We start from the raw sequence: 14,276 nt of genomic DNA, 5'->3' as shown, positions 1-14,276 counted from the left end.
CGTTAAGTAATAATAAAATACTATTGAGTCTTACTTGACATTTTCTATAGCCCGGGGCTAGAACACTAATAAGTAAAATAACCCATATTCCGTTATTAAACATATAAAAAAATATCGAATGATACAATTCAAAATAAAAATAAATTGAAACATATTGGTACGACATGAATAGTATTTTATCAGCAAATATCGTATGAGTCTTAATGATAAATACTAAATAATATGTAGGTATATATTATACAATTATTGCAATTAAGCCCGAAATTCAATCGTATATGATTAACAAAACGAAATTGCGTCATTTTGCAGTTATTGCTATAATTTATTGACTCGGTTTACAGTTATTCGCGTAGAGCTCGACATTATAAATAAAATTGTATTATTCTACCTTCAACCCCAACAAATGACCCATGTAGCCAGGTACCTACTTATTATATATACATTGATTATATCGAAGATGAAAATTAAAAACTTATATATTCCTTGAAATACCTAATGGCATTTTAAACTATCAATACTAAGTCGATTTCAATATAATATATCTAAACGGGTTGTCTCCTGCTATAAAAACGTGTATTTTTCGACTGTTGAGCCATCACGCATTTTTTTTTAAAGTTATACGCCGAAATTAAGTTTCCAACATATCGTGTATATTATAACTTGTGAAAGTACCCACTGCCTTAACGTGTTATATGTAATACAAGTATGATATCATCATGGCATAAACGTATATTATGCATGCATAGCTATATAGATGTGTGGCACAGATACAATAATATATGTCTTGCGTAGCATTTATGGACACGAAAACTAATGACCATACACTGTGGCATGCAATGGGTACGTACTAACCTAATAATTATGAAATATAAACATAATAACTAGAACATTTATATTTTATTTTATTTTTAATGTGAAATAATAATTGATACATTATAATATGTCTATATATATATAGAAAATAACTACTTGCTATTACCTATAGATAGTAATATTAATTTCATAACAATATTTTTGTGAGGAAAAAATAACTTATAAGACATAACCATTACAAAGATGCTATCTAGAACACAATAATAAATACATTATATTTTTATTTTTTGAAAATCTAGTGTGGGCACTTTATACGTATGCCACTTTTAAATTATATTGTCGGTAGGTAGACTGATGGTTTAGAGTTCCAAGAGTCGAAACGTATGGTACTTTGTGGTGCCTCGATTATCGTTTGGACGAAGGTATATATAATATGTGAGTTTTCGCAGACCGAGCTATATAAAATGACCCGCTTCCGGCGGTTGATTTATCTTCAGAAAATTTCGCCTCTCTCCACCCGGCGGCGGTGCGACGACAACGATAGGTGGTAAATTGGCACCTATACTATACCTTTTATATATTTTTATATATATTATATAATATCATAAGATACGTATCCGAACGAGTTGCACGTAGTGATTCAATGGCAAATCGTTCGATAGCGTTGTACACAGTATATACGTAGATAAGGACAGATACATGATTTTATACAGAGTGATTCACCAAGTTCACTACAATTTTTCCTTTAATAATAAATGTATTTAACTCCTGAAATTAAGAATATTTAAGTACCATATATTCAGTTATTTAGAGTTTTATGCCATTTAAGGACTGTCCTGCGTGGCGATACAAACTTCTTTTTTTTTCAAATACAGATGAACATATTTTACTGTAAACTGTTAACAGTTTTTTTTTTTTATGTTGATGTATAATGTACTATATTGTATCCAAATTTAATTTCAAACAATTAATTTCTGAGTTGAAATTAAAATGTATTTACTGTTTACTAAAGATAATAGTCCTTAAAAATGGTTTTAGAAAAATTAAAAACTAAAGTTACATTCAATCTTGTATTTATTATATTCTAGTAAGACATCCCAACAAATAATAAAATGTTAATGAATAAATATTAATAACTAATATTTTCAAATTATTGAACCCCAAAATTAAAAATTTACAAGAAAAACAATTGTTTTCAATAAAGTGATTCTAATTTGAAAAACGGAGTGCTGTCGCAATATTTTTATTCTAGGACACTGCTTACATTGTATAAAAAATCTAAGTATTTTAAAATATGATCCTTAAGTATAAATACCATGAATTTGAATAAATCCATTAAAGGAAAACTAGTGGTGAGCATACCTATACTAGTGAATCACTCTGTATAATAATATGAGAGACATTTCCGGCCAAAACTGACACATTATAACGATATCAAATACATACACAACACTCAAAACATATTTTTTACACGCATATACTTGTAACTCAGCTCTCTCTCTCTTTATGTTTATATATATACAACGTACGACTTGAGGGTACAGTGAGTGAATTTATACGGCTCTAAATATTCCGGAGAGGATGCTCATTACAATAACAAATTGTAAACGCCGAGACTGTCACATCTGCGGCCGGAAAACCAGACGTGACGGCGACGCGCGAAAACAATACAAAAAAATTCGGGACGATACCCAAACCGCAAACATTAAAATGTTGAACGTTCTGTACATATTCTTTCACCATCACTTGGATAATGTCACGATACGATTTTTTGCATTACACGAGCGCGTGCACGAATATTATAGCGTTCGGGTAAAAAAAATATTCGCCAGGCGGTTTTTAAACATTAATTAAAGAATTTAATTGGACTTGGTGAATTTTATACCTATATCCACCTGGTTGACCAAATTTGTTTGTTAATGGTTTTTAAAATTAAATTAAATCACCTTCACAAAAAACTAAATAACCATATTTAAATGTACGTCCCAAATACACCAACAATGATCCATTATTGTTGTTTTACAATTTAATATAGTAAGTTATTACTGGTAAAATAAGAAAATTCTTAAACAATGTTTCTGTTATATAATTGCATGTATTATCAATCCTATAAAAAGCTACACACGTAATACAATTATTACATCATTTTTATAGACATAATGATTTGTAAATTAAATAATACTCAACGTAAGTCAATGGACACAACTTATTGCTGTACAGAAATAACACAAAAGCTTACAATTAAGCTGGTAAGCTGGGGTGATATAGTAAATAATAGAATGGCTTGTCTAAAGTATATTTTGTTAAATTATTTTTTTTTTTAGTTGTGAAATATTAAATATTATTATAAACGGAATACATATCATATGCATGTGTATGTATATGTTATAACGTGTGTATACCCATATATTTAATTAAAGAATAAAAAAAAATGTATAATATTAAAATTATTACAATTGTATAATATAATACATTCATCACACTGGTGCTATAAAATATAATTTTTTTTACTCACGAGTTTTCTATTATGACGTTTTTGGAGTCGGTGTCTTGTCCTAATAACCTGACCTCCCCCAAATTAGTATTATCTTACAAAGGGTTAACTTCCAGCCCACAATAGTTATTTAAATAATTTTATAAGAAACGAATTGGTACCTAATTATGTATGTTATTTTCAAAGTTCAGTTATGTCCTGTTACTACTCTACCATATACAATTCCGAATACATAATGAAACATATGTTAATTTATCTTTTGTATAGTAAAATATGCGTGAATGTAATTCGTTATAAAATATGTTGAGAAAGTTTTAGGGATTGAAAATTTAAAATACCATAAATGAATAAACGGCATAGAGAAGAAACTCACGTTTTGGATGAAATACATTTACTAGTCATATTTCTTTTTACAAGAAAGGAAAATATTAAATAAAATATGAAAAATCTAATTTATAAAGCCGAAAAACACTTACAAGTTAAATGAAAAATTGATGTTTCCAACAAATATCAGAATATATTAAAAACAAACAATAATGTACATACTATTATGTATATTAGATCATTTTTAAGAATTACGTATTAATATTTTAATAATATTATTATAAATTAATATTGAAGTTTATAATACTAATACAAGAATTATTATTTAATTAATTATTAATAAATATCAGTATCTATAATACCTATTATACATTATATTATTTATTTAATTAATGTTCGTTATTTTGAGTAAGTAAGTTAAGTGTATGCGAATCAATAAATAAAACAATGCAATATATTTCAATAGCGTAATTATTATCATGTTTATCACGTTATTTTCAAATTATGGAAGTACCTAGTATCTACATGGAATACCAAAAACTCGTAAATGTTGCACGAGAAAGTATAAATTGTATATACAATTTATTTTCCTTACGTTTCAACATTGTGGTTGTAGCGGTAGAAAAGCATATATTATTCGAACAAAAAAAGAATTCGAGGTACCAAGGTATAAAATGTATGTACATATATATTATTTTTTATTTCCAAATTAATCGCAAATACCATATTTCCAAACCATTGGGTATCCGTTTAGAAGATAATAGAGAGCAATAAATCAGCTCCAAGGTATATAAATCCAGATTTTTATTCCATTCCGGTAAAAAAAAGATATTTCCCTATTATAACATATCGAACAAGTTCAATCATAATATTCTACATATTTTTATACAAACACTTACCCGTCTGAGATTTCCTTCTTTTAACATTAGATCTGGTGACGGGGAACCTCCATACGACGATTGCTGAAACAATTAAAAATTTATTATGAAATATGAAATATATAAAAAAAGATGTTAAGTATTTGCAAAAATATAATAACCATTAAAACAATATTTTTGATCAATTTAAAAGATAAAAAATAAATGATAAATTGTTTGAACATTAAAACTATATCAGTGTTATAGAACAAATTATATTACAATTTAAGTGTGAAATAATTTTTTATTTACTTATAAAACAAATTTTGACAACACTCGTGTACGAATATACTATAGGTAATGTGTGAAAAACAATTCAACAGTTTCAAATCAAATAATACCACCATATTAATGATTATACTATATTATTATTTAATATTTTAATTACAAATATAGTTTAAATATGAATAAAATTATACAAGCAGTTTATTTATTTATTTGTAGTTTATTAATGAAATCCCTGGCTCCAACCTATGGGCTATGACATTTACTCGAAACGATATATCATCATTCAAATGTCTTAAAATTGTATATATATCATATACATAGAAACAATTAGTCTCTTAATCGGTATTTTATAGTATAACCGATACGAAATATTTGAGAAAAATACACGTTAATTAATTTTTAAAACTAAAAAATATTTATTCGTTCACAGGTGTATATTTTATAACGTATTGAGATGCTCATGGTACAATTACAAATTATTATTAATCTACCTACCTATCGAAAATCATAAGTTTTTGAAATGTATTAAAATTAAAAACTGTAATATTCTATAAGAACTATATTTTCAAATATTATGCTGTAGTTACAATATACCTACTAAGAAATTCTATTAAACAGTCTATTAATACAACCACCTACATCAATCCTCTGATTACACTTAATCAACATGATTTTTAAAATAGGTACAATACATTTCAGAGATCCGGCACATTTTTCATCTTTAACACACGCGTCATATATATCTCAATACTGAGTATAACAACCGCCGCCATTGGAAGCATTTTCCTATTATTACGTGGCATCAAAAATACATGAATACCACCACCCTTCGATCGCCCTCCTCGACGGTAGCATTCGTCATCTAATGTGATTTGATGGAATTTCCACATTGTTTGGCGCAAAACGAGTTTCGCATCAATTCCGTGGCACGAAATTACCAGTGTTTCCCGACCTTCTTTTCCCGAGGGATATCGTTGGTGAAATTCACACATAATATTCAAGCAGCATTTCCAAGTGCTAACAGGATCATTTGTAAACGTCGGATGAGCATATTTGAAATTTATAACACTTAAAAAAAATACAAATAACAATATTCAAGGATATAAATATTTAATAAATATTAGCATATTTTTGCCTCAAACGTTCTAAATCTAAAAGAAAATTATAAACGTTTCAACAACTTTTTTTCATCTTAAATATATTTTTTCTTAGGTGAAGATGGTTCTAAAATTTATAAACGTACATATAACTAAAAATAATAAACAACACAAAAATCACGAAAAATTGTAAATTAAATTTTGTTGTTAAGAATTCATACAAAAGTGTTGAAAATTAAATACGTGTTTTTTAAATTTTTGTCATTTTTCTTTACTCACTTTAGTGATACATAAAATGTATAACCATCACCAGTGAATTTTAAAGTACCTATATACGAGAATTTATATTGTATATTTTATAGGTAAACTTTACTCAAGAGGCGAAAGTCAAGTTGTAGGGCATTATTGATCACATATAAGGAGACTAAATAAATTCTAGAACGTTCATGATGATTTATTTATTAAAGTGAAAATAAGAATAAATTAATAAAATAAAAATGTTATATATTAAAAGGTTATAGAAAACCATACAGTATCGAATTCTAAAAATAATATTATAAAATTAAAGAAATTCGAAACTAAACGTTCATACCAGTTTCAAGGTGTTTGAAAAATGTGCCAGGTGCAGTTACATAAATATTGGATTTTGGAAGTTTAATTTTTGAAAATATTGTAAGTTGAAATATACAATAATATATTTGGTTCTTTGAGGTAAGAAAAAATGTACAAATGTGTGTATATATATGGTCGTATAAATATACATATAAATGTATAATATAACTAGTTTATGTAAAATCAATCAAAAATAAAATAAAATAAAACTCAAGAAAAAAACCTCAAAACAATGAATTTATCTTATCAGAGAATAAGTTCTTTGTAAAATAGTTGTTCAAGTTTGAAATTAATGGATTTAAACACATTCAGGTTCAAATAAATATCAAAACTTTAAAGAGGTTATAAAAATACTGTAGCATCCCCCACCCCCGGGGCATGTCAGAAACCTACGGGTGCCCCATTCGAAATTCTGCCAAATCAAACACACACGTGTTCCCCCCTACCGTCCCAAAAACCTACAATACAAACCTATACAACACAAACCTACAATACCTACTCAACAGCTAATGGCCACAGTTGCCGGGCTCAAGATCAATAAATAAAAAATACTGTAGAAAAAAGTAATCTTATATCAAAAACACAGACGTCTATTATTCAGAATAACTGAAAACGAAGTGTTAAGTTTTTAGTTTTAAAAATTATAGAATAAGATGAAAAATATAAGAACAGAATAATAAACACCCATATAGATTAAAGGCTACAGTACTTATTTATATTGTGTATCACTCGTTTTTCACAACTGATCCTGACACAAGGTATTTTTGCCCATAATAAATTATAGAGGATAATATGATATGTCATTTTAAAAAAACATAAAATATTAATACAAATTCATTTTTGAAATTGCATGTGCTAAAAAAAGTACCAAAATAACTATGGCTAAATTAGTATCTTTAAAATTATTGTAACTATTAATTTTATAAACTTGATTTCAAATACATTCTTACAGCGTAAGCAAAATAACTGATAAATCAAATTTAAAAAAGCCGGTCTTTAAATATATTATTGGTTGTTTGGACCAATTGTCTCAAGTCATTTACCTCGATGTAAAATAGAGTTGTAATAGTAATGTAATAAAAATTATCCACTAAATATTTATTGAGACGAGCATTAAGTATACAAGTTGTTTGATTACGGCCCTTATCGAGAATAGAATTCGGATTGTTCACAATCATATATTTCTCGCTTCAACCTTTCAGTAATTGAACTTTTAAGTTTCTTCTGTCACAAAACTCTTTGTTTGATATACATATATATATATATATATAGGGATATTTTTTTTTGTCTTCTTGACAGTAAGTCAGGCAGTTTTGACATTCAACACAAGAAACGTGACACTATACTCCTGTCTTAAATCCAGTACAGTATTCTAACTTTCAAACAAGAACTATAAAAATCTATAATTTGAGCTCCCGTGTTGTTGAAAAAAACTACGAATAAAACCACTAATCACTGAGATAAATTTATAGTTATTTCAAATGTCATTTTCGGAAGATGTTTTAAAAAAAAATTTAACAATTAAAGGTGATACTCGTATCTCTATGATACACTACTAAATGTAACTCTAAACTATTTTCCGGTATTTGAGAGGTTATTACGATATTATGTTTCTAGTATACCTGCATAATCAGTTATCCATAATATCATAATCAGTAAAATTATATCTCTATAATATTTCTTATACTTAAAGTTGAATAATAGAAGCATTTATTTTAAACTTAAAACAACTTTTTTAATCATTGTTAGTGACAAACAATTTTAAAAAGTATTTTATGAACTTAAGTTCAAAATAGTTATGCTTAATCTTGTTATAAGCAATTTAAAATGCAAGAAGAAAAAAGATTATTTATTAATTCGTAACTGACCTCAAAAACATAGGAGATAAAATCGAGTGTAAAGATCAAGCGAGAACTGAAAAACATTGACCTGAATTTAATTTAATTTAGAAATGTGACCTAATAAAGAGTAAAAATGACATCAAGAAACAATCAATTTAAATTAGGTATTTTTTATCTTTTTTTATTCTTAACTAAAAAAGTAAAAATACTAAAACTTTATATTAAATTACTTGTAGGTAAATAATACTAATATTTTGATAATGATTCAAAATCACTTTTTTTTTAATATAAGTTTATGACATGTTTATTAAATATTATGAATAAATTCATGTTATCGACGCATACATACGTTAAATATGCCAATTGAATACAATGTAGGGATAATTTGAAATTCGAGTATATCTATTAAATTGAATATTATTATTCGATGGCCAACAAGACCGCTAGAGAGACATTTAATCAGCACTCATTGTTAACCAGTAGAAGCGAGCATAATATTAAACCAAGCATTGTTGTCGTGCAAGATAAATAACATAGTACAATCACATTCCTGTCAGATACTAGTTGTAAACCTCGCTTGTTGATAATTCTAAGAACACGAGACCGATCAGGCGATGCTTCACAGAATTCGCCATTCGGGCACTGATCGTTGTATATAAAGTGATCAATGATCAATGGCCGACTCCATTACATCACCACCATTTAAAAATTGGACAAAAGAGCAGAAGGGATTATAATTAATTCACCCTGACTAACTTCAGAATCATGGCACATAGATAAGAGACAGCTTTCCGACTTACTTCAGCTGTATCAATAGACAACTAAGATTACCGCATTCTGATGCAATGCCTTTGATCATTTCTAATTAAAAATAATTATAGTAATTTTTGTTTTTAAATATTAATTTACAAATACGTACATTACAATTACACAAATATTATAACAATAGGTGCAAATCAACTATACAGTAAATATATTCATTAATTGTTCGTAAGTATAAATATAATTATAATACATTATACCTACTTCTAATAGACTAATCAAATTTTCCCGATATGTACCATAACAAAATTAATTATGACATAAACCTACAAATATTTGTTTATAATAATTAAATTATATTCATAACATGGAAAACAACAATCAGCGAATTTAAATAATATTTTTCAATCTTTAAAACAGTTAAAACGCATCCATAGTAAGTATTAAATACATTAATTTTATCAATAATAGAATAAGTTTTCAGACTAAATAGTACTTCACTTTATCATTTCTGTATTATCAATATCAATATATAGATTTAGTACATAAATTGACCTACATAATCTGTGTATCAAAATGTAATCATTCTCAATTAGCAAATTGATATTTTTTTTTATTATAAAATACTATTGGACACTATAGTACTATACATACAAAATTATATAATACACTTATACCAGCTACCTGTATTACTTCTTTTATGGACAATATTAAAAAAAAAACCAATTACTTCAAAATACTTTTATCGCCCTTTATATATAATATTAACTTTTATTGAGCTGAGCGTAAACTTTTAATTGCCTACGCCCAAATAAGAAAAGTCGCCAAAGAGTTTTCATACGAGTACAATTTTGTCAAACCTCTAGAGCCAATTTAGAAGCTCGTGTCACGCAAAGGTATATTATTAATGTAAAATTATTTTCATTTTCTTCGTGCAATCCAATTCTATATATTCTATAGCACATCAACTATTCGCATAATATAACTATAAATGTACAAAAGGAAACGCGAACCTGCCTATAAACGCTCAGTGTTATGCGGATGCACGTAATTCCAATAAATTCAAACACTACATTATATCAACCCCCCAAAAAAATAAAAATTTGTTCTCCGCAAAGACAATAATTATATATTATACAGAATTATATGTATTATATAATATTATTATTCGTCAGGACAACGCCACATCCCGTGACTTTTCTGAACCCTTTGTGTACCTTTTTATAAAAGAATTGCGGGCAGAAACTTTTTTTAATAACGCATGTGAGTGTGTAGGTATATACGCGCATAATACTGTGTACGAGAATTATATACATCTATACGTTTCCGACGGACAACAGACAATAGTTTTTTTTTCTCAGCGTTTTTATTCTTTGCTTCTTATAAATTTGTTTCCTCCGTTACTTCCTATATTGATTTACGACGGAAAACTTTGCAACCACTAAATCAATCGGAACCGAACGGACTGCAATCCGATATAGTCCTTTTGTGAGATATCCTTTTGCGTATATTATGTGCATGCTGCGTCTCACGAGTGTGTATACGATAATACGTCGACGACTGTGTATCCGTGTGTGTAGCCAAACAACTGGTATAAACTTTTACGGCGGATTACATGTGAGGAATATATTGTGTAATGTGTGAGGGGTGGTGCAGAGAATTGACGGTCCAGATCGCATGCAGCGTCAGACGGAACGGTTTAATCGAATAGCGAACGTACAGAAATAACATTCGGCAAAACAGATAATAATATAATATATTATATATAAATACGAGTAAGTGGTGCAGGCTTGTAAGTACCTACTCATCGTTTAAATCGCGTATCGAATATCCACGGTCATTTATATAATATAATACAACGATACCATATGGTGTCATGAACGCCGACGAGCTAAGTCAAGCGCTTCGATCGAGAGAGAACAATCCATTTGGAAATTAACAATACTCACATGACGAAAATAACGAAAATAAAATCAGTAACGTTAATTGCTTTAGCGATTTCTCATCCGGCCATCCGGGTGTGCATGCGATAATGAAAAATAACACCGTAAATCGTTATTTACTTGTTCTCCGACGTTGATCAAGCGCTTGCAACGCCTCAACGGTACAGCCATCCAAATTACTATGCAAACTCGAGAAATTACAAACCGGCGATTTATCCATACGCGTCATATGGGTACGCCATTGAGATGGCACTGAGTGACTACCTCCCTTAACTTATCGACGCATAACGTTTTTTCATAAATTAATGTTTGAATGCAATCGACTACACAGCATTCTTATAGCTAAAATTGAAATTAATCCTTTGTTTATAACAAATGTTATACAATTAACAATATTTATACATTTATATATATTTAACCTCTTTGTTTAGAACAATAGTTAATCCGTCATTCATTAATAATTATTGTGGAATTGACGTTGTGTTGGCAACGCGCAAAATCATGATTTATATGTTATGGGATTTGTTTGAAAGTTGATATGTCTTAATTTTAATTGAAACCCAATCAATCGTATATTCTTAATCTGATATCATTAATCGTATTCACTATCCTACCACATAGTATGACGGAAGTCACATTAATACATTAAATAAATATATCTTTCAAAGTGAAACAAATCCTCTATGCACATCATTGCTGCAAACATGAGAAACTAGCGAAGAGTATATAGTAAACAATAATCGATCATTTACACATAACACATTAACACGTCAATAAATAAAGTGTGAGTGACGTTCAAAATTAAATTTCTGTCATACTTGATTTCTGTTTTTCGAAACGACCGCATGTTTCTAAATAACAATAGAAGAAATATTATAGAATTAAATTCAATACGTTGGTCCAAACATAAAATTCTATTCGATACTTCGATTCACGATCATATAGTATTGTTTGGTAATACAGACATGTCGTAAGCCATACTGCTCTACACAGAGAATGTAACAACAATAATATTGTATAAAAACACGACGTCAGAGCTATGTATATTATCTATACCAGATGCGCTTATAAAAAAATAAAAACGTTTTTTAATATTATTTTACTTATTTGTAGGTATTCATAACTAAGTCAAACTAATGTCAACGATATTAAAACAAAAACATGTTACTGATTTGAAATTTCTATATAATTTATACAATTAGTTTACTACAAGTACAATTCAATTAAATAAAATAAATAATAATAATAAAAAAGTGTTGACTAATAAGAAAAAAATTGTATAATGTGATTTTATCAATTCATAATTTCACAACTCTGCAAATACTGTAATAGAGCAATATTCAATTAAAGCTCCTTAAGAGGCTAGTTTTCCATTTTAATCAAAAAATATCAAAGATAAATACATAGATGTAAAGTCATTATACTAAATAAAGTGATTGACATTTAGCCAGATGATCTATATGGGCGCATTCACCAATAATATTTATAATTAATTTTAGATCTAATAAACCATGAAAAATTAACATAAAATTAAAAACATATACGCAGCAATAAATTGTATTATGCTAATAAATATATAATTTTATAAATTACATAATATATAATAAATAGTAAATGATAACTAAAATAATATTTTTTAAGGGTGTACGAAAGAAGTATCGAAGTACGAATGAAAAAAAATCTACAAAATAAGTACAATATTTATATTAGCAAATACACATTCTACAACATGACGTTGTCATTATCAAATCATTTAGGGGCCAAATACAGATTATCTATTTGAAGTACATTTATTCTAACATAATGTCAATATTTCTAGACTCATACATCGTGAGTATTTTCTTTAACTAATCATTTCAAATTGTATGTACTGTTTTGAAAATCTAAATTTTAAACTAACTGCAAAAAACACAATAATGTCGAAATATATATATATATTATATGATAGGTACCATACATAATATGTTAAAATAACGATATAATAAAATAATGATTTACATTACAGACCTATATATTTTAATAGGCTATAATAGTAAACAAATAGACAAAAACTTTACGTAACTGTATACATTTTCTCGATAGTATAATGAATTAAATCATAGCAATTTACAATAAATTTTATTAACATAAATCATGAAAATAAATTTTTGTTCCAATACTATAAAAGTACCAAATAATATTGAACACAGATATTATTATGCTTAAAATTAAATCCAATAAACACTGTTATATTAGCATTTATTTATAATTGGTAAGAAAATATAACAATATTAGTATAACAGTACGGCAAAAGTTAGTGGGTATTGACAGTTATTATATGTAAAATGTATACATTTTAATATAATTTTTTTTTAAATATTATTTTTGTACCTAGGTACTAAAATGATATATTGTCAAAAATAATGACCATGTTATAAGGAGCTCATAATCATAACATTATTAACAAACATAGTATGACCGTATTTTTTTAGAATTAACGAAGACAAATGGGATTAATATATTAAATAATAATGTTTGTTTTAATGAAAACAAGGTAGGTACTCATAACAAAAGTATGCATGATCATAAAAAGATAACTCTTTTATAATTTAGGAAACAAAAAGCAAACTTTTAATTTTTAATACGAAATTCTACTTACTAATTATAATTTAAGTAAACAATATACAAGATTAATTTTTTACTGCTGGAACAATTATTTTTTTTTTAAGTTTCTGCAATATTTATACATTCTTAAGAAAACATTTCATTACAACGTATAAATATAAAATATTAAACAAATAATAAATTTAGCTTAAAAAGTTCCAGAAATTCAAATTATATATTTTGGCATGATCACAAATTGAGGGTTCTCAGAATGCTTATAGTCCAAAAACTTATACAATTCATTCCAGCATGAAATCAAAAGAATCCGATACTTCAGCACCTCCCACGAGAATCTTTCGTTTCCAAAATTTAAAACTTTTAAGTTAAAAATCGTATAACTTTTAAAAGAAAACGGAAACCAACAAGTTTTATTTTACCGTTTATGTAAAACGTGGGTTTCGTAGTTGTCAGTTGATATAGTATGTAAAATAGATAAACTATAATCAACACATAATGTAACATTTTTGTAAACACGTGTAGAAGATATTGGCAGGTACTATCATTAACATTTAACACTAAACATCTATCATATTTTAGCCAACAGATTATATTGTAACATTTAAATACAATATAAAAATAACGTTTGTAACTAAACCTAAATA

General features: G+C 27.3%; 1 protein-coding gene across 1 annotated transcript in view; it reads right to left on the bottom strand.

Annotated features, from left to right (window-relative positions):
• LOC111030628 (flocculation protein FLO11-like) overlaps positions 1 to 14,276 on the bottom strand; it is a 180,281-nt gene that overhangs the window by 100,703 nt on the left and 65,302 nt on the right. The window contains exon 3 of the mRNA XM_022310216.1: positions 4,531 to 4,593. Within this exon, the coding sequence (XP_022165908.1) occupies positions 4,531 to 4,593 (63 nt within the window). The remainder of the gene's footprint in view (positions 1 to 4,530; positions 4,594 to 14,276) is intronic.

The sequence above is a fragment of the Myzus persicae genome, unplaced genomic scaffold (assembly GCF_001856785.1).
Source record: "Myzus persicae strain clone G006 unplaced genomic scaffold, MPER_G0061.0, whole genome shotgun sequence".
Taxonomy (NCBI): Eukaryota; Metazoa; Arthropoda; class Insecta; order Hemiptera; family Aphididae; genus Myzus; species Myzus persicae.
This window is presented reverse-complemented; position numbering and strand designations above follow the sequence as displayed.